This window comes from Rosa chinensis, chromosome 1 (genome assembly GCF_002994745.2).
Source record: "Rosa chinensis cultivar Old Blush chromosome 1, RchiOBHm-V2, whole genome shotgun sequence".
NCBI classification, from domain to species: Eukaryota; Viridiplantae; Streptophyta; class Magnoliopsida; order Rosales; family Rosaceae; genus Rosa; species Rosa chinensis.
The window spans coordinates 53,657,258-53,685,043 of record NC_037088.1 but is presented as its reverse complement, the minus strand read 5'-3'; the positions used below and the strand labels follow the sequence as shown (position 1 = coordinate 53,685,043).

General features: G+C 39.8%; 4 protein-coding genes and 2 pseudogenes across 4 annotated transcripts; 1 reads left to right on the top strand and 5 right to left on the bottom strand.

The window, feature by feature from the left end:
- Window positions 1-2,981: 2,981 nt before the first annotated feature.
- LOC121049638 (putative disease resistance protein RGA1) lies at window positions 2,982-4,332 on the bottom strand. The gene is made up of 2 exons (XM_040507481.1): window positions 4,036-4,332; window positions 2,982-3,806 (listed from the first exon to the last, which is right to left on the bottom strand). Exons 1-2 carry the CDS (start codon window positions 4,330-4,332, stop codon window positions 2,982-2,984), a joined length of 1,122 nt encoding a protein of 373 aa, XP_040363415.1.
- Window positions 4,333-10,149: 5,817 nt separating this feature from the next.
- On the bottom strand, window positions 10,150-11,214 carry LOC112169703 (annotated as a pseudogene).
- A 1,278-nt stretch (window positions 11,215-12,492) lies between these two features.
- LOC112173120 lies at window positions 12,493-14,597 on the top strand (annotated as a pseudogene).
- Window positions 14,598-14,681: 84 nt separating this feature from the next.
- LOC112178490 (bark storage protein A) lies at window positions 14,682-16,459 on the bottom strand. The gene is made up of 6 exons (XM_024316632.2): window positions 16,117-16,459; window positions 15,944-16,011; window positions 15,633-15,788; window positions 15,337-15,543; window positions 15,046-15,225; window positions 14,682-14,968 (listed from the first exon to the last, which is right to left on the bottom strand). Exons 1-6 carry the CDS (start codon window positions 16,358-16,360, stop codon window positions 14,798-14,800), a joined length of 1,026 nt encoding a protein of 341 aa, XP_024172400.1. The 5' UTR covers window positions 16,361-16,459; the 3' UTR covers window positions 14,682-14,797.
- A 453-nt stretch (window positions 16,460-16,912) lies between these two features.
- On the bottom strand, window positions 16,913-21,752 carry LOC112182237 (3-phosphoinositide-dependent protein kinase 2). Its single transcript, XM_024320679.2, has 11 exons — window positions 21,102-21,752; window positions 19,899-20,079; window positions 19,721-19,773; window positions 19,235-19,336; window positions 19,049-19,157; window positions 18,896-18,974; window positions 18,518-18,683; window positions 18,107-18,241; window positions 17,846-18,006; window positions 17,498-17,720; window positions 16,913-17,328 (listed from the first exon to the last, which is right to left on the bottom strand). The coding sequence occupies exons 1-11, from the start codon at window positions 21,300-21,302 to the stop codon at window positions 17,245-17,247; spliced, it is 1,494 nt and encodes a 497-aa protein (XP_024176447.1). The 5' UTR covers window positions 21,303-21,752; the 3' UTR covers window positions 16,913-17,244.
- A 933-nt stretch (window positions 21,753-22,685) lies between these two features.
- LOC112182236 (transcription factor 25) lies at window positions 22,686-26,246 on the bottom strand. The gene is made up of 4 exons (XM_024320678.2): window positions 25,959-26,246; window positions 25,191-25,699; window positions 23,403-24,314; window positions 22,686-23,221 (listed from the first exon to the last, which is right to left on the bottom strand). Exons 1-4 carry the CDS (start codon window positions 26,133-26,135, stop codon window positions 22,936-22,938), a joined length of 1,884 nt encoding a protein of 627 aa, XP_024176446.1. The 5' UTR covers window positions 26,136-26,246; the 3' UTR covers window positions 22,686-22,935.
- Window positions 26,247-27,786: the final 1,540 nt, after the last annotated feature.

The following is a 27,786-nucleotide window of genomic DNA, read 5'->3' as shown; positions in this document are numbered from 1 at the left end:
ATTGTGTCATTAGGGAGATACTTATATGGAAGATTGGTATTTTGTTCGACTTTCGATCTTATAAGTTGTGTCTTGATTGTTGATTTTATTTTAGGGAGGGGACCTTAATCTCAATTATTTCTCTGTTATTGCCTTAAAATCTAAAGGATTGGATAGTGAAGAGGGTAAAGACCTAATGCGGTGTGGTGGTTGTTGGGTGAGGTGATGTTTAGTATGCAAAGGTTGTAAGCCTCGAGGTTAAATATTGGCATTCAAGATCTGCTAAGAGTGGATTCTAGGTTGATCATTGCTTGGCTCAATCAGGCTGTAATCAAGAATTGTTGCTTCATGGCAAATGTGGAGGATCCGATTACAGAAAAACAAAATATTAGAGAAAGATTTCATTTTGGGTAAAAAAAAAAAAAAAAAATCTATCATTATATTCTCAAAGCAGATTTTGGATGCTCTCCAACATTTTTTTAAATTTAAATTCTAAGTAAATTTGCGAAAATTTATAATTTTCACAGTATATATGTAGCTCTTTTTCTAATCTCCAAATAAGTAATATGTGGATGGATGAATGATTTTTAATAGTTGACACTTTAATCTTTCTTATCTATAGTTGTAATCATAATGCTTTGCAGTTACCTGTATCTTGGAGAAAGCAAGCCCCTGTTGGATCAATCTTTAGATTGTTGACAGTTTGACATGTTGAATGCTTAATTCTTGAGTCCTGGCCTTGTGCTCTCCAACATTTACATCCATTAATCTTTCTTCACTTGCAACAGTCTCTGCTTGAAGATGGATTCTTTGAGAAAGAACCTCAGACGCATTGATCCCTACAAATATAATGGTAGGACCGGGCATTGAAGTCTGATTTCTCAGGAGCCCAAGTATGAAATACCCAATTAAATCTGAAAATGAATTTTGATGGGGCTTGTGATGTGAAGAAAGGAGTGTGTGGGCTGGGAGTGGTGTTCAGGGACCACCTTGGGAGGTTGAAGGGTGCTCTTGCAGTTCCACAACTGGGTAATCTTCCTCCCGGGTCAGTAGAAGCTTTAGCTCTTTTACATGGACTCCGGTTTGCAGCGCATGTGGGCTTCTCCAACCTTGAGGTTGAAGGTGATGCTCTCTCTGTCATCAATACTTTGCATGATAGTTCGGATGATTTAAGTTTGGAAGGTCACATCATCGATGAAGTTAAGTCTTTAGTCAAGTCTTTTCTTTTTTGTAGTTGTCATTTTGTGAAACGGGAAGGCAATAAAGTTGCCCACCGGTTAGCAAAAGAGGCGTTAAACATTAGTCAGCCTTTGCTTTGTTTGGAGTCTGGGCCTTATTGGCTTCATCAGTCTGTCAGGATGGATTTTAAATGCGAAGTCTAGTTGGGTCAATTATCCTGTCATGGTTGTCAAGTCGGTGAACTGTTACAGATTATTGCTACACAACCCGTTGTAATCTTTTTCATTATTAATGAAGTTCCCTTTCATCAGAAAAAAAAAATTAAGTAACAGTAACTATGAAATATTATTGAAGGTGCAATATATACAAACCTTTTCAATCTTCAGGGTTCTTCTTGGTGTATCTAAACATTGATGGTTGGGATGTGAGAAATCTTAGCCCACTGCTCACCTATTCCTTGTTTGTATAGTTTCTGGAGAATTCTAGATCGGCTGATGTGCAATTTCTGAAGTGGTGTCTTCCACAAGAATTCCGGCAGTGCTTTTAGCTTATCGCACCTAGAAATTGTCAACTCAGAAAGGCATGGCATTATTATTGCCATCTTGTCAGAATCCTCCTTCACTCCTTCCCACTCTTTCCAGTCATACATGTTATTGAAGGTGAGTTGCTTCAATTTCGGGAATGACGTTTGCATGCTCCAACTAGTTTCTGATTGATCATGATCATGTATTCCCAAAAACTCAACTCCTACCTTACTCACATACATGTCCCTAATATTCAATGACTCAAGGGATGCCAGATTTCCTAAAGAAGGCAAAAAGTCACAAAATGAAACTTTAAGCAGTCTCAGGCTGTGTAAAGACGACCACCAATCGGTCGACAAGATGCATCCATCAGTACTCGAAGACTCCAAACTTGAACGTGGTTGTAGGGCCTTCAGATCCCATTGGCCATCGAATCCAACAGCAAGGACCAAATGAAGGAGGTTTGCCTTATTAACAATGACCGCTGCATCTCCCTCTCCCACTTTCTCTCCTCCCATATATGTAATAGTAAGACGTCCTTGAAGCTCGTTCAAGTTTTTCAGATGTTCCAACTTGTTTCCTTCATCACCAGCTTGGACATAAAACTGATCTAACGTTTGCAGATTTGTTAGTCTCTCTATACCCTTTAGCTTTAGCTTGTCACAGTCGCGGACACAAGATGCCTCAAGTTAATTAGCCTTCCCAAATCTACTCTCTTGAGCCGATAACTATTAACAAGTCGCAAAGTTTGCAGATTGCGTAAGCTACCCATGGTGTCCGGTAATTCCTCCAACCTCCAGTTTTCCGATAAATCAAGATACCTCAAATGGATCAATCCAGTTATCTCCTTTGGAATTGCCTCAATTCCAGTTCTCAACCAAGTTAATGTCCTAACGTATTTCAACTGCACAATCTCTCTTTGACCAATGGAAAAATCAGAACCATGACTATAATCCAAAACTACGAGGGTACGCAAATTTTCACAGCTGCGAAAATTATCCAAAATGTCGGAATGATCGAAATTGATTAGAGTCAAATGACGAATCTTTTCGTTCAAATGACGAACCTCTTCATTTACACTCGGGAGGAAAGGTTGCCCAACATTCACAATCAAAAATTCATTTTTCGTCATGAACAACATAAAGTCATGTATAATATCATGTATTTTACACTCTGTTTTCCCATATTCATCCACCTCAACTTCTTGGAAAAAAATCGCATTTCTAATTTATCAAAATACTTTTGACCAAGTCTTTTTATTTCTTTACTTGCTTCCACATTCAAATAATTTTGCGACATTCACAGCTCAACCAAATTATCTCTATCATACACATAATCTTTTGGAAAGATAACACAATACAAAAGACAATTTCTGATTTCTTGGGTCAAATCATTATAACTCAATAATAGTGGTCGAAAAACTTGTTTTTCAATATCTTCAAGCTCCCACAATTTACTATTTAAAACATCTTCCCACTCTTTAAATGTTTTTTTCTCGCGCATGAGGCTACCTAATATCTTTGCAGCAAGAGCCAAGCCATTGCACTTTTTCACAATTTTTTCACCAACATCTTGTAACATTTTAGACTCACCACCTATGTCTATGCCCGCATTGTAATAAAACAATGACGAACAAAATTCTTCACTCAATTGCTTAATATGGATCACATGAACAGTTGCTTTCATCAGAGTAGCAACTTCCTCATTTCGAGTAGTCACTAGTACTCTACTACCCATTGCACCATCACGAAAAGGTTTAACTAATTCTTCCCATTGAGTGTGGTCTGGGTTCCACACATCATCTAAGACAAGTAGAAACTTTTTTCCTTGAATCAATGTATGTATACATTGCATCAAAATTTGCAAGCTATTTGAAGTTTTTGAGGTATTATCTTTGTCTAGACCTTCGACAATAGCTCTAGCAATCTTGACCTCGTTAAAAGGGTCTGACACACAAACCCATATTCTCTTATCAAAATGGGCTTTCACTTTTTCGTCATTATAGACGAGTTGGGAAAGAGTTGTTTTCCCCATTCCCCCCATCCCTACAATAGGGATGATAAGAGGGACCTCACAATCTTGACTACTCTCACTTAGCAACTTGCTTAGTATAATGTTATTTTCCTTTTCTCGACCAAATATCTTATCACTGGGAAAAGATGTAGTTTCTTTTCGAGGTATTTTAGGGCCTCTTGTTGTGTTGTTTTGAAAGTTAAATCTTTGTTTTTCCTTATCAATCAAAGCTAATTTTTCATCTAGCTTTTTTATCCTCACAGCAATATCACGACGATTATTCAACCGATCGACTGACTTGGCCAAATCTAAAGCAAGATGAAAAAGAGGGGCAACATACCTTCTTCACATTTTCACCCTCCATTTTTTGCTTTAGGACTTGGGTGCTCCACTCATCCAACACATTATCCATCTCGTGGGAAACTTCTTTTAGTTCATTCAGCCAATGTCCAACGTCGGCCTCCACTGCTTGTCTCGCCTCTGCGTTCTTGAGCACAGCTTGAATTGCTTTGAGATTGCGGGTAAGAGTTGTGACTGCTTCCTCAACTCCAGTGACCATTTTTAACTCTCCTAGGAACTTGTCCATGGTGATGGTAGCCAAACGTTCTAGGAGAACGCTAACTAGTGCTTCAGCCATGTTCTTAAAGTAGGCTTTGAAAGCAATAGAGAATGAAAACCGAAAAGAGAGAAATGTAGGATAGTGGGTGTGCTATCGTCTTTGTTCCCCCCACTCTATATAGTAGCTTGATTGATTGTCTCAGCTGTTAATTGATACCCACTCCAGTTTAAATTAGTCGAAACATGACTTAGTGGACAAGGCAAAGATGATACAAAACCTCCCTCACGAAGATGCCCCACATAAATTAGGCATCAAGTACAGGTAATTGAAAAGAGAAGACGGTATGGAAAAAGTTCGTAATTGTAAGATTAATTAACAGTTTAAAAGCGCGCATTAATAAATAGTAATTAATTAATGTTTGTTCGGTTAGATCCCAGCCGTGCATATTTGGGCCGGTTGATGCGTTGCGTTTTGTAGGGGTGGGCGCGGTGCGGTTCGGTTCGGTTTGAGGCCCAAACCGCAACCAAACCATTGTTTCCGGTTGGCCTATATATCAAACCGCAATCGCATTACAAAAGGGCTTAACCGATTATTTCGGTTACACCATTTTTCGGTGCGGTGCGGGTCGGTTTCGGTTTGGAGCTATTTATTAATTTCAACTAGAAAGAGAGGGCCAAAATCAGGCTTATTTTTATCTAACAATGTCAATAAGGCATAAATAAATTTTGAATGCATTTAGAGTCCACACAAATAGGCAAATGTCACCCAAATATCAAGCAACTTGCAGAAAGACCATAGCAACTTATTACACACACACACACACACACACACACACACACATATATATATATATATATCAATCATCAAGCAAACATAGCAACTTATTACAAACTGAAAACCTAATCAAAAATGGATTTCTTATATATTGAAAACCAACATTTCCATCAATAGAGAAATAATAAATAAATAAAATGTAATTAAAATAAATTTGGTGTGGGTCGGTTTAAATCGGGTGGTTTATGACCCGAAACCGCAACCGAACCGTGCGGTGTGATCATAAAACGACATCGTTTTAGTTCTGTGCGGTTACCGAATCATTTTTTCAGTGCGGTTCGGGTCGGTAACCACATTTTCGATACAAAATGCCCACCCCTAGCGTTTAGGTCTCAGAAAGTAAGCCTAATGTTCGGAATCCTTTCTTTGTTAAAAAAATAATAATAATAATAATAAATAAAACCAGTATAACCAATAATTTAGACATTAAAAGTTACGAATTAAATGTTGACTTTTATTGAAATTTTTGGAGAAATGACTAACACGACTGTCTTCATATCCAACCATTAATGAAATTACATAATATAAAAAAGAGATACGGTGCTTAAATCCCGTATTTCACCCCAACTAATTAATTTTTTTTTTCAGAGAACGGATAACGACACCCCAACTAATTAGAAACATTATACAATAGGGAAAAAAAATCAGCTTCAATGAGCTCTATCAACCATGGAGGCCCATTGCCAGTAATATATTCATTTCATTTGTTGAACAGAGGAAAGTAAGACTTGTTTAGTTGGGCTCCTAACAAAAATTGGCTTGCATTCCTCACATCCCACCAGTTGATTTGTCGGGGCAATGCACTCATCGCCGAGTATGTGAATGTTCAAGTTATAGTTTGTAATATTGACAGGCCTGCTCACTTGCAGGACTACTTTCTAGGGTCAAAAAGGGACAAATCAGTATCAGCCTTATAATTTTGTGGGCTTGAGACACTTTTTCTCGTTGGAGTAGATGAGGGTTTGAGCCTCTGTGGCCTAGTAGTCAGTATGTTTCTTAGTTGAGTGGAATAGAAAGAGTCAGAATGGGATGGTTTACCTTGACGTCCGGCTGCCTTTATAAAGGTGATGACTTACTTGGGTAACAATCCGCCATTATTCCCACCTTTATGGCTGCAATTACTTACTTACTTATGACGATGATTAATGCTGCATTAACGACGGTTAATCATGATACATTTACGACGATCATTCATCACGTATTCATAGTTGTAATCATTGCGCGTAGTTATTATCGTAGTTAAAGCCGTAATAACCACCGCTTTTATGACCGAAATTTATCGATATACTAACTGCAGAATTAATTGCCTTAATTGCAGGTCTAGTGGTTGTTTACCAGTCCCACAATGCCCCCAAATTTTCTCCTTGGGAATTCATCCCAAGAGAAAATTTCCAAAGCTCAAATTTCCTCTCTAGGCTCCACATCTTTAAATTTATCTTTGGGTACCCTTCTTTGAATTTCATTTAGGCCCTCCTCGTGTTAAAAGTGTAGATGTGCTCCTATAAGAAGATCCTCGTTCCTTGTTCAGAGTCTGCATCTCATCTCGTCGACGACACCGATGTCAACGCGCTCAAACCAGGACTCAGATCTGCCTCTGTCTTGCAGCCAGTCCCGTACCGAGTCTTCGCGTCCCGACCTCATCTACTCATGGCGTCTCCAGCGAAGCGTCGTGCCCCTAATGCCTCACCCACCGCGCAGGAGCCTAGCTTCCTGTCTAACCTGTGCACAATGCCCCCGGCGAGCTGACTCGTTCCTGAGCCATGCCCCCAGCGTAGTTCAAATCAGACAACGAGCCTAAGGCACCTTGCTATGAAACTCTCTCTCTTCTCCCTGTGTTTTTTTTTTTTTTTTTCGTCTCTTGACGCCATCACCGAGTACTGTCAATGCATGATATTGAATTTTCCTGGGATAGACAAGTCTCTCTTGCCATACTTCTCAACCGCTTAATCCCTTGAACGTTTGATTTCTTTAGCCATGATTGTTAGTTCTGACGTCCATGACACTTATCCCGACGACGGCGATGCTAATCTCGATGGTAACGCCGGCTCTAACGCCTATCTTGATGACTGTGATGCCAGCCCCAACATCAATGATGCCTTTTCCGATGATTGCGTCGTCAGCCTCGATGTTGGTGACATGACGCTCATCCCGACGACGACAATGCTAATCTCAATGGTAATGCGGGCCCTGACGTTAGTGATGCCTTTCTCGATGACGGTGACGCCAGCCCCGACGTCGGTCACGCCTTTCCTGATGATGGCGTCCTCAGCCCAGATGTTGGTGACGCCCTCCTCAATGACAGCGACGTCGACTCCGATATCAGTGATGACTTTCACTATGACGACGACGCCAGCCCCGACGTTGGTGACTTCTTTCTCAATGACCACGACGTCGACTCCGATGTCGGTGATGACTTTCACTATGATGACGACGACGCCAACCCCGACGTTGGTGACTTCTTTCTCAATGACCACGACGTCGGTGACACCCTTCTTGATAAGGTGACCCTTGCTTCGACGTCGATGACACCGGCCTCGATAACCGTCATCGGTGTTTCCATGGCTGCGACGTATATTTCACTTCCCTACATACTCCCTTGTTTTTCTTTTCTATGGGCGTAGACGCTCAGAAAGAAAAACAAAATAAAAACATAATGCATTAGGGAATTTGGAATTGATAGCTAGAGTTTTGGGTGATGAACCGACCATCAGGTAGTCTTTAAAAAAAAACAATGTATCGAAGAATTCAAAACCAAACCGTATAGGACGATCCTCCTTCAGTAGAAAACATCTTATAGGGCTTTGAGGCGATGGAATCCCATGGGATTGCCCTCCCTAAGTGGTTCAGTTCCATTATCGATCTTAGAACTTGCCTTGCTTTATCTCCTTGTCCCACTCCCGCATCCAGGGAGGGTGAAGTATACCAGCCCACCCTCGCCGGTGGCGAGGGTGGGGTCCTTCATCCCGCCTCGCCGCCAGTGAAGGTGAGGTATACCAGCCCACCCCCTGCCGGTGAGGGTGTGGTCCATCATTACCCCCCCCCCCTCCCCCCGAGGTGGCGACGAGGGAGGGGCCTAGGAGGTCGCGCAAGTTAAGTAAATAATATCTTAGTCACTCGGGCCAACGGCCTCAATTGCATTTCGAGATTAATTGTAAACGTTAATCACAGGAGTAATTGCCAAATACTAGTATGTGTGACCTGGGTTGATGCCTATTTGCTAATTTGAAGAGAGACTAACCGACGCCCCCCTCAAATTTCATCTGCGAGCTCTCGAGGACCCGCTCGCTTGCATTCATCGATCACTTTCTTCATCTTATTGTGTCATGACTCAATGCACACTTTCTTGAATTGGCATGTACTAGCTCATCCAATTATTCTTCTATTCAGTGTGTCGCCTGCCCCCTCGACGAGAGGGGGCAGGCGACACCAAACCAATGGAGTAATAAAGGCGCCCGCGTTTATTACTCCATTGGTTTGGCAAGTGTCACCGCAGCCTTTGCTACTGCCTCAATCTTTGCATCTCGTCGATCAGAGGCAAATTCAGATCTCTGATTAGGTTTGCGGCAAATCTGTTTAGGGGTCGGATTTCGTCACTACCAGTCCTTGGTGATAGAAATGGGCTCCTTGGGATGCAGCTTCCGCCATCACTTTTTAGGGAAGTGTTTCCCACAGATGGCGCCACTTGTTGGTGACAAAAAATTCTCTAGAGGATTTTGACTCACCAATTAATGCAGACTGGAGTGGGAGCTTAGGAACAATCGAGAAGCTTCCTCGGAAGTTTGACCGTCGGCTTGAAGAGGTGGGGGGTACTTATAGAAAACTTTCTGATGCCTAAGTCAGTACGTTTCTTAGTTGAGTGGAATAGAAAGAGTCAGAATTGGATGGTTTACCTTGACGTCGGGCTGCCTTTATATAGGTGATGACTTACTTGGGGAACAAGCCGCCATTATTCCGTTGGTGAATTGAATAATTTTCCTTGAGTGGTTTTTTTTTTTTTTTTTTTTGTATGAATCAAATAAAGGGCTTTGGGGAGACTGGCCAATCCTTTGCTTATGGTACCAGTCAAGACACACTAAAAAAAATGTCAACGAAAATTGCCAGGCTTCACTATCATGCCTTGATTACATAGTGGCGTAGTCAAAATTTGTAATAAGAAGGGTCAATTTCAAATTTTAAGTTAGGGTTTACATTTAAGTGGAATTGGTGTTATTGTAAGGGATTTTGTTGGAATAGTTCATGCTACATGGTCCACGTCACTGGTCTCTGTTTGTTCTGCATTCTAGTGCGAGGCTGAGGCCTGCATAGCGGCCTTGTTACTTGCAATACACCAAGGATGGAGAGAAATCGAAGTTGATAGTGACTCGGTCATTCTAGTTAATGCGTTGAACTATCAAGGGGAGGATAACTCAAAGGTTAGTCGAATTATTGATGATTGCAAAGATTATATTAGTGCTTTTGATACTATTGTAATTCGACATATTTTTAGAGAAGCAAATAGTGTGGCAAATAGATTAGCCCACTTTGCTAGTTTAGGTCACGTTGTTGACCTTTCTTTAGAAGAGGCTCCTGATTACTTACAGGATGTCCACTATGAGGATTTTTGTAAAGCTTCTACGGGCGCTCGGGATTCAGGTATTACCCCCCCCCCCCCCCCACCCCCCCTCGATGCGTCAGTCTATAATAAATAATAATATGGGCGTGGGGCTGAGCCTCCCAGCTTGACTGGGTTCCAAACCCCATTTCAAAAAAAAAAAAAAAAGAATCTTAATTCTTTTTTTTATCGAGATCACACGGTTATTCAAAAATCTTAATTTTCTTATAGGTGTGACTTAAATCTATAATACATGGAGTTTTTTTTTTTTTTTTTTTGAGAATGGATATAATACATGGAGATTTTAATCAACAACTGGATAAAAAAAATCATGAAAAGCGAAAGACATACGAAGAGTTAGAAGGGTCTACAAGAACTTTACAAGCAAAATAAAGCAAAAAATTTAAAATATCCATAACATAAAAGCTAAGATCAATATAATTTGATGAAAACTTCAGCCCTAAGTCCATCTAATAGGGACCTTCAGTAATTTCTTTTTGCTCTATTGTCGTACTTGACTTGAGTATTAAGATTATGCATACATATCCTGCCTCTGGCAGGTCCTTGATTAACTGTACAACTACTTTGCAAGCATTTATAGCTGCAAGTAGCCCAAAGGTCTGAATCGGGTTCTCTCCTGCTTGCCTTCCTGCTAAATTTGATAACCCTCGGATCACAATCACCGGGAAGCCATTTGACAAGCTTGTCTGCCACAACCACCAGTTATATTAGCCAAGTTTTAGACAAAAATGGGGGAAAATATCAGTTCAGCAATTGGATACTAACCATTACTACAGCCGAGCTTTCCATGTCCACTGAGGAAACAAGAAAAGTTTGAAAAAGGAAGTTCCTGTAAGCTGCATTGTCCACAAAAGTGTTGCCTGTTGATCCCCTCAGACCAACAACTAGCGTGGCTTCTGTGGTAGACACAAACTCGAATTCACACATTGCACCAGTTCGATTCCCTGTTGCAACAAGACACGAGTTACAATTATAATTACTATCAGTCATTTTCTACAAGTCTGCAGTGTGATCTTGCAAAGACTTAAATAGCAATGAGGTTATCGATGTCTAACCTCCAAATGGCAGCAACCAGAAGCCACTAATTTCGACTAGTCTTTGCCCAAAACAATGGCCGAGCAGTATTTGGATTACCGGACTCAGAATAGAACCATTCATTTCTAAATCCAATGTGTCCCAACAGGTTCTCTCCTACTTTTGGTTCATTATTGTATACTTCAAAGTCTAATTGTACGTGCAACATCTTCCGGATCCAAAGTTCCATTGGGTTCTGTTAGTAAAGAATTTGATGCAATCATGAGGAAAAACAAATGGTAGAATCACATGAAAGATGAAAATGTGGATAGAATATAATTTACCACCCAATCCCATATGCCAGTGTGAGCAAACTGTTGAGGAATGGTAACATCACCAATAGACATAGAGTTATTGGCATTGCCAGCTATGCCAAAGTGAACAATTCCGACAACGTCAAATAGATCCAGCATTTGCTGTGTTGCTCCAGCAGCATTTACCTGATAAAACAATCTGATGGCTTAATCATGCATGTTTCATACTTGTTTAGTAGCTTAAGGAACAGTAGGAAAGTATGGTGTACCATTCCAACTCCACATCTCACATAGACGACTTTCTTATCATGGATCTTTCCCACTTGGAATTTTGGTGTTGCACAATGCCAACTATGTTGTTCTGATATGGGAATAATAATGTGTTGTGAACTTGTGATGGGAACCTATCATTGTGTCACATGTGTATACATGTAGGTTTTGCCTCTGTAAATTTGTGTCGTTAAGGAGATACTTAGGGTTGATATTTTGTTCGATTCTTGATGATCTTTTAAGTTCTGTCTTGGTTTTCATTTTATCATAGGGAGGGGACCTTAATTTCAACTATTTCTCCATTATTGCCTTAAGATCTAAAGGATTGAATAGTGGAGAGGGCAAAGACCTAATGTGGTGCGGTGGTTGCTGGGTACGTGAGGTGATGTTAACATGCAAAGGTTGTAAGCCTCGAGGTTAAATATCGGCATTCAAGATCTGCTAGAGAGTGGACGTACTCTAGGTTGATCGTTGCTTGGTTCAATCCGGCTGTAATGAAGAATTGTTGCTTCATAGCAAATGTGGAGGATCCGATAACAAAGAAACAAAATATTAGAGAGAGATTTCATCTTGGGTAGAAAATTAAAAAGCGAATTTTGAATTGCTAACCAAACATTTTTTTTTAATTTAAGATAAAATTTAAGTAAATTTGGGCCACCCGGCCGATGAATCGTCATGCGTAATTTGTTTCAATCAACATAAATTAACCTCTCTGCTAATCATGTAATAATAATAATAATAATCAATACTGGTCTCTTTTTTCTCTTCCTGAGTGAAAGGTTGCCACTTTCACTTCCATAGAAATTCTATATTTGTGGTGTGGTCTTCTTGCTCTCCTCAGCCTTGGCTAGGGTCTGGCGTTTCCCTAGTTTCCTGCCTACCATGGTTTGGCGATGAGAGTCGATCAGGGTATCGAGGGAATGTCCCTATGTAGCATATAGAGTGAAACCGGGTATTTTATTTTTCCCTTTTCTTTTCGTTTTATTGTTTTCTTGATCCAGAAGACATTAGGATTTATTGATCCACTAGACTCTAAGATTTCTCTAATAACAAAAGGAATATTAATTAAGATTAATCACCGACCCGCAAGTTACGACACTTGATCCCCAAGTAAGAAAAACCTCTTCTGTTGGTCGACATCAGCCCTATATAATATATATACACCTAACACCTGAACACCTCTACCCACAACCAATTTGTCAATTGTTTTCTTCAAATCATTTGAAACGTTCTTGTGAGACTAGGTCATTAGACTGCGTGTCCAGAATCATGAGTAATAATAATACAGAAAGATCCCGCAGTGCTCTGGCCAACACTCTTGAACGGCGCTTCTTTTACATCCCTTCTTTCAAGATTTACGGCGCCGTTGCTGGCCTCTACGACTATGGCTCGCCCGGCTGCAAACTCAAGAAGAATGTCCTTTCGCTTTGGCATCAGCACTTTGTTCATGAAGAGGGAGATTGACTGCCCTTGTCTCACGCCAGAAGCTGTCTTGAAGGCATCTGGCCATGTAGATAAGTTCACTGATCTCATGGTTAAGGATGAGAAGAAAGGGACTTGCTACCGGGCAGATCACTTGCTCAAGGATTTCTGCAATGAGAAGCTTGAAGATCAGGACCGTCGCATTAGTCCAGAGATGGCAATGGAGCTGAAACAAGTGCTTTCTAAATTGGATGGTCTATCAGCTGAAGAGCTGGGTGCATGCATCAAGAAATATGGGATTAGAGCCCCCGAAACAGATAATTATCTCTCAGATCCTTTTCCTTTCAACTTGATGTTTCAAACAACAATTGGTCCGTCTGGTTCGAGCATTGGTTTCTTTCGCCCAGAAACTGCACAAGGCATATTTGTGAATTTTATGGACATTTACTATGACAATGGGTGCAAGCTGCCTTTTGCCGTTGCTCAAGTTGGCCAGGCTTTTCGAAACGAGATATCTCCTCGCCAAGGCCTGTTGAGAGTCCGTGAGTTCACACTCGCGGAGATTGAGCACTTTGTTGATCCTGAAGACAAATCCCACGTGAAATTCCCCACCGTTGACAAGTTGCAACTTCCTATGTTCCCAAGGGATGAACAAAAGCCCGGCCAATCTGCAAGATTAATCTCTCTGGGTGAAGCAGTGCATTGTAAGATTGTGGAGAATGAAACTCTTGGCTACTTCATTGGGAGAGTATATCTCTTCCTCACTCGTCTGGGTATAGACAAGAACCGTATAAGGTTCAGGCAACACCTTGCTAAAGAGATGGCTCACTATGCTGCTGACTGCTGGGATGCTGAGATTGAGACTTCTTATGGCTGGATTGAGTGCGTCGGTATTGCAGATAGATCTGCATATGACTTGAAGGCTCATTCGGGGAAAAGTCGTCTTGAGGCACATGAACAACTTTCAGAACCAAGACAAGTGGAGAAATTGGTTATATCTCCGGTAAAGAAAGAGATTGGCCCTGCTTTCGAGAAGAAGCAAAAGAATGTGCTTGAAGCTTTGGAGGCTATGGATGAAGAAGAAATTTCAAAAATGAAGGCCGAGTTAGACTCCAAGGGGGAGGTGGACTTCTTTGTCTGCACTCTTGGGGAACATGTATCTATTAAGAGCAGTATGGTGACTATTTCAAAGGTTAAAACAAGAGAACATCAAAGAAAATTCACACCCTCAGTAATCGAGCCTTCATTTGGTATTGGGAGGATTATATATTGTCTCTTTGAGCATTCCTTCTACACCAGACCAGATAAAACTGGGGATGAACAATTGAATGTGTTTCGGTTTAACCCACTTGTGGCGCCTTTTAAGTGCACAGTTTTCCCTCTGATTCGGAACCAACGGTTTGAGGATGTTGCTAAGGACATTTCCAAGTCATTGACTGCTGCTGGCATATCGCATAAAATAGATACTACAGGTACCTCGATTGGGAAACGTTACGCACGTACTGATGAGCTCGGTGTACCCTTTGCAATCACGGTTGATTCTACATCCTCGGTCACAATTCGAGAAAGAGACAGCAAAGATCAAATCCGTGTTAGTGTGAAGAAGGCAGTATCTGTTGTGAAGGAGCTCAGTGAGGGGTTGAGGACTTGGGAAGATGTGTGGTGGTCACCTAGTCAACGGTGGAAGAGATTCTGGCGTTCCTGCTTCAGATTTATATTGTCTAGAAACTAATCTTATTGTTCAGATTAGTTATTGTATTAGTTACTTAAATCTGTTAATCTACCTTCATTACTGGAAGAACAATCCGTCATTCTGTGGACAACGATTTAACTTTGACAGCTACATAGTCAACAGTTCTTCGATCACTCATTTTATGTCCTATGGTCTTTGAATGTTCCATTCAGTCGCTAAAGGAAGATGCAGTGGTTATGCTATAACATAAAAGCTAAGATCAAGATAATTTGATGAAAACTTCAGGCCCTAACTAATTTGATTAATTTGATAATTTTTGTAATTTCTTTTTGCTCTACTGTCATACAGTCATACTTGACTTGAGTATCAAACTATCAATTAAGATTATACATACCCTGCCTCTGGCAGGTCCTTGATGAACTGTACAACTACTTTGCAAGCATTTATAGCTGCCAGAGGCCCAAAGGTCTGAATCGGGTTCTCTCCTGCTTGCCTTCCTGCTAAGTCTGATAACCCTCTGATCACAATCACCGGGAAGCCATTTGACAAGCTTGTCTGCCACAACCACCAGTTATATTAGCAGTTTTAGACAAAAATGGGGGAAAAGATCGGTTCAGCAATTGGATACTAACCATTACTACAGCCGAGCTTTCCATGTCCACTGAGGAAACATGAAAAGTTTGAAAAAGGAAGTTCCTGTAAGCTGCATTGTCCACAAAAGTGTTGCCTGTTGATCCCCTAAGACCAACAACTAGCTTGGGCTTCTGTGGCAGACACAAACTCGAATTCACACATTGCACCAGTTCGACTCCCTGAGGCAACAAGACACAAGTTACATTTAGAATTACTATCAGTCAGTTTCTACAAGTCTGCAGTGTTCTCTTGCAAAGACTTAAATAGCAACTAGGTTATCGATGTCTAACCTCCAAATGGGCAGCAAACTGAAGCCACTTTCGAGTAGTCTTTGCCCAAAACAATGGCCGAGCGATATTTGGATTACCGGACTCAGAATAGAACTGTTCATTTCTAAATCCAATGTGTCCCAACAGGTTCTCTCCTCCTTTTGGTTCATTGTATTCTTCAAAGTCTAATTGTGCAACATCATCCAGATCCAAAGTTCTATTTGGGTTCTGTTAGTAAAGAATTTGATGCAAATCATGAGGAAAAATAAATGGTAGAATCACATGAAAGATGAAAATGTGGTTAGAATATACTTTACCGCCCAATCCCATATGCCAGTGTGAGCTAACTGTTGAGGAATGGTAACATCACCAATAGACATAGAGTTGTTGGCATTGCCAGATATGCCAAAGTGAACAATTCCGACAACGTCAAATAGATCCAGCATTTGCTGTGTTGCTGCAGCAGCATTCACCTGATAAAACAATCTGATGCCTTAAAACTTTTTCCTCTCACCAACTAAGATTTTAAGATTTTGGGGATCGTGTTTCATACTTGTTTAGTAATTAAGGGATAGTAGAAATATTCTCAAAAAAAAAAAAAAAGGGACAGTAGAAAAGTATGGTGTACCATTCCAACTCCACATCTCACATAGACGACTTTCTTATCATGGATCTTTCCCACCCGGAATCGCCTACCTGCAACACAACACTACCTTTTATACTAACTCAAGTACTGAACTACTGTGAAATTCTTGTTCAAAAGGTTGGAAAGAAAGAAGGGGAGAAAACAACTGTACCGACCTGAGAAATCCAGAAAAGGATGCTTTGGATTAGGCTTAAAAGCCCCGGTGTTGAAAAAAGCAGCCTCTTCTGGTGGATAGACTGTGATGAGGCCAATGTAAGGCCCCTTCCGGTTTATTTCTTGGATGAGCTTCAAAGATCTCCTATTGAGTGGCAAAGAAAATGAAGAAACAACTAGTAGATTGATCATAACCAGAGTCAGCAAGCATTCTGCAACTTGTTTTGGAGCCATGGTCGTCTCCATGAAATAAATGAACAAAAATTATTGAAGTCGTTCAGAACCACCAGCCATGGAACACTAGTATATAAGACACTTGATTCTTGACTACACTTGTGGATGGCTTTCATTTTAGAAATGCGGTTTGGCAGAAAGGTGGCTAGTTCTTTACATGAAACCAGTCAACAGCCACTACAAGGACTTTTTGTCTTTGCTGTTCAACATTAGACTAGTCAAAAAAAGGCAAATGCATGTTAGACCATATCAAAATTACATAATAAATCATGGTGACAACGACAGAAACCGTAATCTGAGACGGCCATGGATTGAGCTGATCAATCTCAAGAATCAAGCGTATGCCCTTCATGAATTCTCAACTCTATGGCAACCCGTGTTCATGGAAGATGCACTCTATATAGTTTATTGTTTTGCTTGATAATACAAATTTGCACATTATCAATCTGTCACGAGATTTGCAATCTATCGCATTCCGGTTTCACTAGAGTTGCCAATTGTGCCATGCTGTAGTTCTTTTCTAACAGTAAACTGCATCTGCATTGATCTCAAGAAGTTTAAACAAAATGAAAAATGATCTTTCAAATGTAAAGATCTTAAAACTTTCATTAATGGATGGTAGTTTTCAATACAATAAACAAGTAATGATCCCAGCCCCTTTACAGACCCTACAATTAGGACTTCACATAGTACAAAACTATGCCATACAAGGCATGAAAATGGGTGGAAAAACCCTTCTCACATACTAAGTTTTAGGCATCAACAGAAAGATGGAGCTTTGCACATTGAAATGATGAATCTGCAGACCCCAGCACCTCTTTCATTATCAGTGGCATCCCTGTTCCTCTGCAATACCATAATCTCAAAAAAATATCTGTCAAAACCATGAGCAGATTTCACCTATTTTGAAGCCCCTCAATTGCCTTCTTCCATTGCCATGCTCTTTGTTTTGCATCCTCAAATGACAGTACCTTTTTGGGCTGGGTAAAAGGAAATGCAACCAATTAAAGACTCAGACGCAGTTTTATCAACATGTAGTCGATCATATTTCTTGCCGCTCCACAATTTTATATCATATTGTTCTACATAAATTACAGCATTGAGATGAATACAGCAAAAGCTGAGAAAAATAAGGCAAGGAGAGCATACCGTAACAATTTTGAACTGTGAAGGACTAGCAACTTGGACATTGAGATCATTAGAGTTGTCAGACCAAATTATATTTCCCTTCATCAGCAGCTTTGCAGGATCCACATATATCAACTTTGGCTTGTTGGTGAGAATAAGCTGCACCTTCTTGCTTGTCAGTTTTTGAAGTTTCTTCACCATTGAGATCATGAGAACAGACTCACCGGGGTCAAGGAATTGTTGCCTGTTAACGACAGAATTTATTATTATACTTGAGTTCACAACAGATTTTGAAATTGAAAGAACTTCGGTCTCTTGAAACTGAAAATTAATGATGCTAAGTAGGAAGCATAGATATTGAGACCATACCATTTTGAATCAAAGGAGTCAATTGAAGCTAGCCTAGTTACATGACCAGATGCTTCAGAAGAGGATGCTGAACCAGTGTTACCCTCATTTTGTCTTGCTGCGCCATCTCCAATATGTGAAGGGTTCCATGAGTTATCACGGACATCATCAGCCTCACCTGACTGAATGTGAAAAATGATTTTTTAGAAGCAAAAGAGGAACAAGGCAAGGAACAGTTGGATTTTTTTATAGTAATAAATTAAAGCAAAACAGAAGCCATACCCCCGGCTCCAAGGCAAGTTTTGGAGGGGTTTGTGCTCTTAAATTTTTCCAGTCGACCCCCTTAAAGAATGGATGCATCTTCAGTGCAGCATAACCATCACGTCCAGCACCAGGCCTCCTACTGGGATCTAAATCCTGCAACAGTTGTGCAGTAATTGAAGGCTTCATCTACATACTAGTTGCAACATCTAAAATAACTACACATTCTATGTACATATACTGATAATTGAAGTCACTTTGAGAACCACACTGTCTAGTTTCTACCATTATTAAGAAGGATGTATCAAGAATACAAAGGTATATCATAGAGATAACATAAGTATGAAGAATGGGGGGAGGGGGAGACTAAGTCAATAGCAAAGCATGACTAATAGAAACTAGAATAACGACAAGTATAAGTTGGTAGCTTACCAATAACCGATCAATAAGGTCTTTAGCTTCGTCTGAGAAATTATTTGGAAACCTAATATCTCTTGCTATAATTCTTTGAAAAATAAGCCACTCGCTTGCATCTTTGAAAGGAGAAGTTCCTGAAAGCATTTGGTACAAGGTGCAGCCAAGTGCCCAGAGGTCATTTCTGTGTTGATATGTTCAAACGAGAGGGAAAAATGTTATCCTACATCGGTCATATACTAACAAGAGCAGAAACAATGAACAGAGAGAGAGAGAGAGAATAAGACAAACTACTTCCCAAATGTTAGTTAAGAGATCTACAAATTTTACACTAAGTTGAACATATCATTTAGAAATGAAGTACAGGGCTTCGCAGCTCAAACATAAATCCCTTACCCAAAAGTTGCAGGGGAAGAATTCAGGACTTCTGGAGGAACATATGCAGCTGTCCCAACAAATGTACAAGCCTTATCATCTACAGATGACATCAACATATCAGTTTCATCATATTGTTCAAGCAATGCAGGCTTATGATTAAAATTGTAATACCTGATGCTGCATTGGGAAGGACTGTAATTTGGCTATCCTGCATAGGCTTTACACTCCCAAAATCAGCAACCTTGATATTACCCTCTGCTGTAAGTAACAAATTCTCTGGCTGCCGTTTGAAATCAATTAGAATATGCATAACTCCATGTGACCTTAAAGTACACAAGCATATTCTTAAGAAAATACCTTTATATCTCTATGTATTAATCCCATACTGTGTATATATTCAAGTGCGTCTACAACTTCGGCTGCATAAAAGCGAGCTTCGTCCTCAGACAGACGACCTTTCTGCACACAATTTAACGAAATGATGCATACAGTAGGATGATCTAGAGGGATAAAGCACCATGAACTAAAAGTGTATTAAAAAACAAAAACAGAAAGTGAAAATAAAGAAAATTTTCACACTATACTTTGGCATGTTCTTATATCTTAATACTTGGGAAATCATTTGGAGCTCAACAGACATGATCAGTTGTGCAAGAGTCAACATAAAAAAATTGGAAAGGTAATAAAATTTCAAGAATAAAACACAAATACTGCAGTAAAAGAATGAAGTTGAGTGAAGAAAAGACCATTAAATGAACTATTCTCATGGAAAAATCAGATGCAGAGATAACTCCACAATAACCTGAAAAGAATGTGTGGTAAGCAATCAAGGTTCAAGCTTACCCTTGTTATTTGATCAAAGAGTTCTCCACCTTCACAGGATTCCAGCGCCATATCTTCACAAAAAATTAAGGAGACAAGTGTCAATGAGATTCCAGAATGGCACACAAACAATAGAGAAAAAAATGTGCTAAAACAAGTACATAGGGACTAAAAAGAGGTAAAGTCCAAGAATACCTACACAGTGAAAAGGAATCCTGAAAAGTGAAAAATAACCGCACAACACCTGGATGATCCAGCTGATCAAGAACAATACGTTCCAGCTTCACATAAGCTGTTTTATTTTCTTTGGTGATGAACTTTTTGTCCATGATCTTTAATGCGTAGACAATTCCTGAATCCTTCTTCCTTGCTCTCACAACCTGCAATTTATGGAAACAACAGACATATAAGAAACTACAAATTTGAGCACTGTAAACAGTTCAGCAACCTCAAGCAGCATATGAGAGATAAATTCTTTCTTTTGAAACATGTTCACTAAAACAGTAACCACATAACATTTCCTTTATAGAGAGTCAGAAATCTCGTGTGGAAGTGCCGCTCATTGAAACCAAGATATGGTACTGCTTTTGCACATCAGTTTTCATCATCCTCTCATTCATAACAAAAGAAAAGAAAAGGCAGGAAAAACCATCAGAAAGGAAAAAGGGAAGAATGATGTTAAAAACTCAAGGAATATGCTCTTCTCACAAATACAGAGAGAGAGAGATATATATATATATATATATATATATATATATATATATATATATGAGGGAGCATGTATGAATTAAACTACACCAAAAAAACAAAAAAAAATCCATTCTACATAGAATGATGCACACAATCTACATTTTTTATTTGTAATAAAATGCTTAATTTGTCAGTTACGCAGCAAACTATTCATACAAATTAAGTGAAATATCACAACTGAAACATCATTCAGGTCCCCCTCCATCTCACTACCAGACATACCATTATCACAAACTCATATGTCTTTTAGTTCTCTGTAAGCTCACAACAAGCATATGCAGATTAGGAGCCCTATCACCCTCAGAGCTGAGAACTCGAAACGCCTGTATCCCAACTCATGTATCCTTCCCAAAAGACAAGGGCATGACCGCCCCTCAAACCAGACGTTTCTAGGTTCTAAACAATTAATACAATCTACAAGTGCATATAAGCGCCTATTAAAAATCCCAATACCTCCTTCCAGCAAATCATACCATGCTTAACACCAAAGCTACCATTTATGCAACATGCAACACATTAATTTTCAAATCAATCACATAACTACCAAACCATACCATGCTAAAACCAAAGCTACAATAGAACCCAGATGACAAAACATATTGACAAAATGAAAGCAATAAAAACCCAAAAGGAAATTCAATAAAGCAGAGACCTTTGAATAGGAACCAACGCCATAGATCTTGCCCAATTCAAAGTCTTGGATGGTGAAATTCTCTTGGGGAGCCCTGAAAGCAAAGTTCTTGGCTCTCTGAACATTACTATTAGCACCACCACCAGCACCACCACCACCATTAGAAGAAGAATTCCCCTGAATCTTCAACTTGGCATCAAAATCTTTCTCCATTGCCAACATATCTATTTCTCTTTCTCTATCTCTATCTCTATCTCTCACCCAATTCGTCTACATAGTAACCCCACTTTCTCTCTCTCTACAAACCCATTTTCTCTCTCCTTGGGGGGAGAACAAAGACCATGAATTGGGTGTGGTTAGAGAGCCAAGACTCTATCTTTTCCTCTGGAAAAGGAAAAAGGTGAAGAATTGGATTCCTTGTTGTGAAATGTGGGTTAATGGGTATGTGTGTATGCCCTATTTTCTGAGGAGGTGAGCAGCTTTAGCTTTGGTGATTCCAATTTCAAAACCCTAGAAAGTAGAGAGGAATTGGGTAATTGGGAAAGGAAGGGAGTTAGAGAGAGAGAGAGAGTGTGTTGGAATTGGGAGTTATATTAGTTGTTTTTGTATGGAGGAGAGGGAGGTATGGGGATGGAAGAAGAAAAAGAGAAGTGGGCACATGCCACATGGGATTCAATGATGAATGGATGGATGGGGTATATGAGTCCCAATTCAATTCCAAGGCCTAAACTCTAAAAAAGGAAATTGGATGCGATGCATATGCTAATGCTGGGGTTATGATTCTAAAGCTCTTTAGGCCTTTTATGGGACATACATAGAAAGGACCATTCCAATTTCCCCATTGGGGGGGTCTTTGTCTAGAGTTTTAAGACTCGAGCTTCCTTCTCCTCCTGAAATTCCCAAGTCTCAATTCAGGCCAGGCTGGTATAGTATATTCTGGTGAACTTCTATACCGAATTGTGGTTGCACTATATTGTCATGTACCCCACATCGAAGGACAGGTCGAGATCAAGAAGCATTCTTAACCCCTTGTTTTACTTTGTAAGGTGCCTTTATGTTAGTCACTTCAAGCAATTTGGTCGGACACTTTTAAGTCGCTCTCTCAACATAGCTAGCTTGCCTATGACAAAGCCTCTTTGCTCGAAATTATCGCTCTATAATGTTTTAACAATTGCTTAGCACTTCAAACATTTGACAAGGCAAATTGCCAACTTGAATCCGCCACCAAGCGCTAGGTCGTATGGGAGTGCGCCTTTGAGCAAAGCAGTGACATATAACAATTATAAGGCAGGGGGTGAGTGGATTGAACTCCCATCTATCAAGGAGTTTAATCAATATCAATTATCAGTCCAACATTCAAATCGAATGATCCATGTGTAGAACAATTTCTGTTGTTAAGAGAAGAACTTTCGATGCAATGTTTTTTGGCCACACCACTTTAGTTGTAGCCTTGTTGGTTAGCTATTGACTTCATGCAAACAGCTGACAAATGAACTGCAATAATGCTTTTGCAGTACATTTCAAGCTGTCCATGCAAGAGTGATGGGATGGTCCTGCTACTTCCAATTCTCTTCTAAGATAAGAGTTGTCGGAAGTAGATAGTGATGCAACAAGTATAAATCCAAATGTAAAAGGTTAACAGGTAACACATAAAAGGGTATTCTGAAAAGAAAAAGAAAATTCATATGGTACTTAGTTTCGATCGAATGATCCTGTTAGCAGCTAAAGTATGATAGGTAATACCGCCACAGAAAAGAGAATTGCAAATATTTTCCCTGAGTCGCCTGTAGCAGAAACACTTAGAGCTTTGTCTAAAATAAAACTTGCTATAGCATATTTTCAATGTCATTAACACTCAATGTTCTTGATTGCCCGGACCATGGCCATTTTGTTGGTCTTCCTCCTCAACAAACGCTCCTTCCCCATAATGAACCCATGGTAACACCGACTCAAACAAGACCGCTAATGGATTTCGATTTGCAACATCACGGGGAACATGGCCACCCTCATTTAGATTGACAAGATGCTGCTCATTATGCACAACATCCTCCATCCTTGCATTGGCCATAAAATGTTGTAAATTTTCAGGTGGGGCAGCAGGCAATGTATAAGAGAAGTCTGAAACCAACAAGTGGGAATACCTGTATAAAACAACAAGCAGGCGGTCAGTCATAATCATTCTCTGAAATACACAACAGTCCCAAATTCAGGCATAACTATCCACATATAAACTTTTTTAAGTTGGTGCAAAAATATTTATTAAACTACTACTTGAAATAGAAAAGGGGTAGCTGAAGTGCAACAATGTGACAGCATACTTACTCATTCTTGTCAGATGAGAATGCTTCTTTTCTCACACATGCCCAATCATTCTTTTCGCTACTATTCTGTCTTAGAGTCTCGATCACCAGCTGTGCTGCTTCCCGCAGCAATTTCTGCAATTCTGGAAGCCTCCATATAATATGATTACTCTCAACGTATATGTTAATCAGGTGGTCCAAGGATGGGATTCCTACTTCATCTGCTTGGAAGAATGCATTTTTGAGTATATCCGTCCACACCCGTTCCTTCAAAGGTACTTTTGCCACTAGTTTCTTGAGGACTGTGGGATGAAGCATCAATGCCTGCTTCATAAGATCAGTCGAAGTAGCCTTGGTGGTTTCCATAGCTGGATCTTTGGAAGATTCTGCTTTCTCAAGATACAATCGGCATACGGCAAGGGAATATGAAAAATTTGGAAACAACCATAGGGTGTTATCACTTTTATATTCTTCAGAGAAACGTTCTAGCCATGCATACTCCTCTGCCCTCACCGCAAAATAGTCAATACAGAACATGGCCCCCATTGGATCGTCAGTATCTAGTGACAGTAAAAACTTGCAAACTTCTAAAGCAGATCGATGACAGCCACGTCTGTCCATACTTTTCATGTGAGTAAAAAGTGCAACGAACAGAGGTTTGTTTGCTTCATGGCTGTATTTCACTTGGCAATCACCCTTAAAGGGGGTGAACATTGGAGACCATGCACATTCCAAAGCATATAAGCACTTCGAGATAGCATCTGCTGACATTTGATGCTCACCCACAAACTTAAAGTACTCTGCCATGGTTAGTAGCGAATCCAAATGGTAAGGATAGTATAATAAAACACTTGCAATGGCATTGAGATCATGTATAGCTTTGGCAGATTCAAATGCACTCTGAGCTTGATGGTAGGCTGATGAATAGGTATATCTGCAGATAAGAGAAATCAAGAATGTGATGCATGCCAAACCAAAAATTTATAAGATCAAATAGCACAAATCATGATAGTACTGCTTCTGAGCCTGTTTTGAAAATTGTAATGTGCAAAAAAAAAAAAAAAGAAGATGAAGAAGAAGAAGGGACTAACAAAATCTAAAAGAATAAAAGAAAGAAAGCAACCACAAAAATCTAGGTTGAAGTAAAAGATCATTCTCAGCCTTGGGATTGTTGCTCAACCAAATACTATGAAAAAATACACCAAAGTGGGATCTAAAACACAGTTACCATTGCCCACACATCAGCACTAGACAGTTGTCTTAATAGCTGGATCATGATTATGGAACCAATGATAGTTTTGTGAAGAGTGCATTCCTTATCGGTTAGCATTTTGTAACCTGACACAAGAATTAGCCAATTTGATATCGTACAAGGTTCTGCATTAAGTATCACCAAACAGAAAATTGCATCTGATTCTATTTTTCAATTGCAAAGGCAAAACATTTCTGTGATAATACAGGTTCAAACTTCAAGTCACATTATGATTTTGTATTTAAGAACTTTCCTTGATGATACTCCACATTCACATGAATATGACGCCAAACACAATTAACCCCATTAAACTAGTCATATTTCCATTTGCAGCTATTTTCTACCACAATCAACATAGGTCCAACCAAATATGGCTATGGCTTTGGCTTATACTACCTACTTGAGAACTCTTTCTTGATAATGGCAAACAATATCTACAAAGTTTAAGCCACTACAGTAACATTAAGTAACTTTTCATACTTGCAGAAAAGTTGAGATAGCTAACAAGTCATGCAGCTATTTCAAATTACAAGACTGAGCAACAGACCATGCTCTTACCGGTAAGCATAGTATCCATTGGGGGAGTGAAGGAGTTCCATGTTCATAGCACCGTCCCAGCGAGGCCAATGCTCCAACGGAGTGACAAGGAAAGACTTCCTATGAACCGCGCCGCGTCTTCCACCACGCGCCATTCTAGAGCTACCACTCTGTTGATTCTTCTCAAACGACTTGACCACCTTAGCCCCAAAGATTCTTCGCATCTCATTGTCAGCATTCAAGTACTTGGGATCCACTTGCAATATGAAGGGCACATACTTTTCATACGAATGCTTAACCGCATCACCACTAGCCCTCGTCTCGGCTTGTCTTTCATGCGCATACTCATAGAATTCTTCCAGAACCTCATCCGGCGACTTTTTAACTCTTGGTGCAGCTGCATTAGAAGAAGGGCCCTCTTTGCCTTTCTTCTTCTTCTTCTTCTTGGATTTTTGACTGGATGTCGAAACCACATCAGCACTAGGCTTCACCACACTCGAGGGTTCATCAACAGTTTCTGACTCATCCTCCTGCACCCACCCGAAAACCAAAACTTAACATCCAAACTAACCCTTCTACATAATCCAACAGCTTAATCTCACACACTAAAATTCACAACTTTAATCTCAAATTCCCTTTCAGTTTCTTAAACCCTAAATTGAATCAGAATTCACGACTAAACCCTTTTACAGAATCCAATAGCAACCCAACAACCCTTGGACTATAAAGTAAGGAAATTTGAAACCCTCAATTGAATGCGGAAAAAAAAAACAAAAACAAAATTCGAACCTGGTGGTCGTCGGCATCGTCTTCCTCTTCGTTGAGGAGGTCGAAAGGGTTGACCTTTGCTTTGCCGTTGAGCTGGCGGTGGTCGTCGTCGTCTTCTTCTTCTTCTTCGTGGTCTGATTCCAGTTGTCGCTCCTCTTGTTCTTCCTTGAGAACTTTCTTCAGATACCGAGCAGACATGATTACAGAAACCCTAAATTTGATTTTAGCGAATTCTCAAAGGCTCTATAAATCGAATCAGCTTCACAGCTTCACACAATGAGAAGAAGGAGAAGACGACTTCAGTAAGATGGTCGTTTCCTAAATCTGCCACGTTATATTTATTTTTTTAATTACTATTATTATTATTATTTTTTTTTTTTTTAACAAATTGACAATTCAAAAACATGTTGGTCGGTTTCCTCGGGACTATAGCATTACTTTCACTCATATAGTCGAAAATTTCAAACACATCATTTTTCCTATTATAATTATGGATTATATAAAATAGCGTTTCATCGATTTGGTGTGTGAATCATACAACACAATTTAATTTTTATTTAATTTTCAATATAATTCCTTAATTTAAGTTAAGGTATTTCTAATATACACCAAGAGTTCTATATTAAAATCTAATTTGCGCTAAAAAAATGAAGTTTATGATTTAACTCACAAGGCCAATATATCGCCATGATTAAGATTCAAATTCAATAAAGATGAAAGGTTTCACAGGTTGATTTAGAACAGCATAAATTTTTTAGAAAATTACATAGTAGCACATGACCAAAGATATAAATACAAAAAACCTACCTTCAAATAGATTTATACAAATAAGGACAGGAGCCCAGGCCCAAAAGCCAAATGATGCAAGCCTGACTCCCAAATTTAATGCAAAATTACCAAAATGCTCAAGTTTCATCAGGATTTACGGACATTGCCACTGACTCCTATTTACGGGCTTTTTCTTCTTCCTCTGCAACTCAGAATCAGCCATATCCCAAGAAGAAGACTTTGACCTAGACCCAGAAGCACCCTTCTCCTTCTTCAAATCCCTGTTGTTGTAAAATCATAATTTCCCTCCTTGGCGTTTTTGGACCACTCACATTAGGTTCCTCCAGGAGCTTCGTGCTCATCGAATTCAGAGGCCAACATCGACGGTGCGTCGTGGTCTTTGAAGAAGAGCTTCTTCAGTGGCGGCCTTAGAGACGAAGAAGAAAAGGCCTATTTTTGGCTGGAATAATCACTGTCATAGGCATTGGCGAAGAGGAGTCTCGGTTGAAAATCGGATATACCGGCAGGATCTGGCCGGATCTGGCTGTCTTGGAACAAGTCGTCAACGGAAATCTGTTATCCGTCGGGGAGGGAGGGAGGGAGCGGTCTGGCTCTACTCCTCCACCGCCTTATCTTGATTTCATTTTATTTTATTCTGGATTTATTTGCTTGTTAGGTTTTGATTGATTTTCTAGTTTTGTTAGCATTGCTAAATTTGTAGAGGTCTTGATGGTTGTTGGGTTCTCTGATGTTGATGATTAGGTAGGTGATTTTAGCAGTTTTTTTTTTGGTCTAATTTTTTGTGATTTTAGCAGTTAGTCATTTGGCTTTGTGCTTGTTTGAGATTTTCAATTCGTGATTTCGTAGCAGTAATTTGTCCTAGTATTAGTAACTATGGTGGATTTATTTCCATTGCGAAAAACGTAGCTGGATATTACATAAGATCAATGACTAGCTATTGTTTGGTGAATCGAGTTTTATCTGTTTTTATGTATCATTGTGCGTGTCTGCTCCCATTGCTACTTCATTTGGCCAACTAAAAACTATTATTAAGCTCTTGGATACCACATGCAAAATTGTT

What these genes read in the sequence shown, in the direction of transcription:
- LOC112182237 (XM_024320679.2), bottom strand. Translation starts at nt 21,302, where the DNA reads ATGTTGGCAATGGAGAAAGATTTTGATGCCAAGTTGAAGATTCAGGGG. An exon ending in TCTTCCCCTGCAACTTTTGG is followed by an intron (nt 18,684 to 18,895) that starts GTAAGGGATTTA and finishes ATATCAACACAG; the next exon opens with AAATGACCTCTGGGCACTTG. An exon ending in CACAGTTCAAAATTGTTACG is followed by an intron (nt 17,329 to 17,497) that starts GTATGCTCTCCT and finishes CCTTTTACCCAG; the next exon opens with CCCAAAAAGGTACTGTCATT.
- LOC121049638 (XM_040507481.1), bottom strand. Translation starts at nt 4,332, where the DNA reads ATGGCTGAAGCACTAGTTAGCGTTCTCCTAGAACGTTTGGCTACCATC. An exon ending in AGGGTGAAAATGTGAAGAAG is followed by an intron (nt 3,807 to 4,035) that starts GTATGTTGCCCC and finishes GGTCGAGAAAAG; the next exon opens with GAAAATAACATTATACTAAG.
- LOC112182236 (XM_024320678.2), bottom strand. Translation starts at nt 26,135, where the DNA reads ATGTCTGCTCGGTATCTGAAGAAAGTTCTCAAGGAAGAACAAGAGGAG. An exon ending in ACGATGCCGACGACCACCAG is followed by an intron (nt 25,700 to 25,958) that starts GTTCGAATTTTG and finishes GGGTGGGTGCAG; the next exon opens with GAGGATGAGTCAGAAACTGT. An exon ending in TTCTCATCTGACAAGAATGA is followed by an intron (nt 23,222 to 23,402) that starts GTAAGTATGCTG and finishes TGTTTTATACAG; the next exon opens with GTATTCCCACTTGTTGGTTT.
- LOC112178490 (XM_024316632.2), bottom strand. Translation starts at nt 16,360, where the DNA reads ATGGAGACGACCATGGCTCCAAAACAAGTTGCAGAATGCTTGCTGACT. An exon ending in TGAGATGTGGAGTTGGAATG is followed by an intron (nt 15,789 to 15,943) that starts GTACACCATACT and finishes TTGTTTTATCAG; the next exon opens with GTGAATGCTGCTGCAGCAAC. An exon ending in AAAGCTCGGCTGTAGTAATG is followed by an intron (nt 14,969 to 15,045) that starts GTTAGTATCCAA and finishes TGGTTGTGGCAG; the next exon opens with ACAAGCTTGTCAAATGGCTT.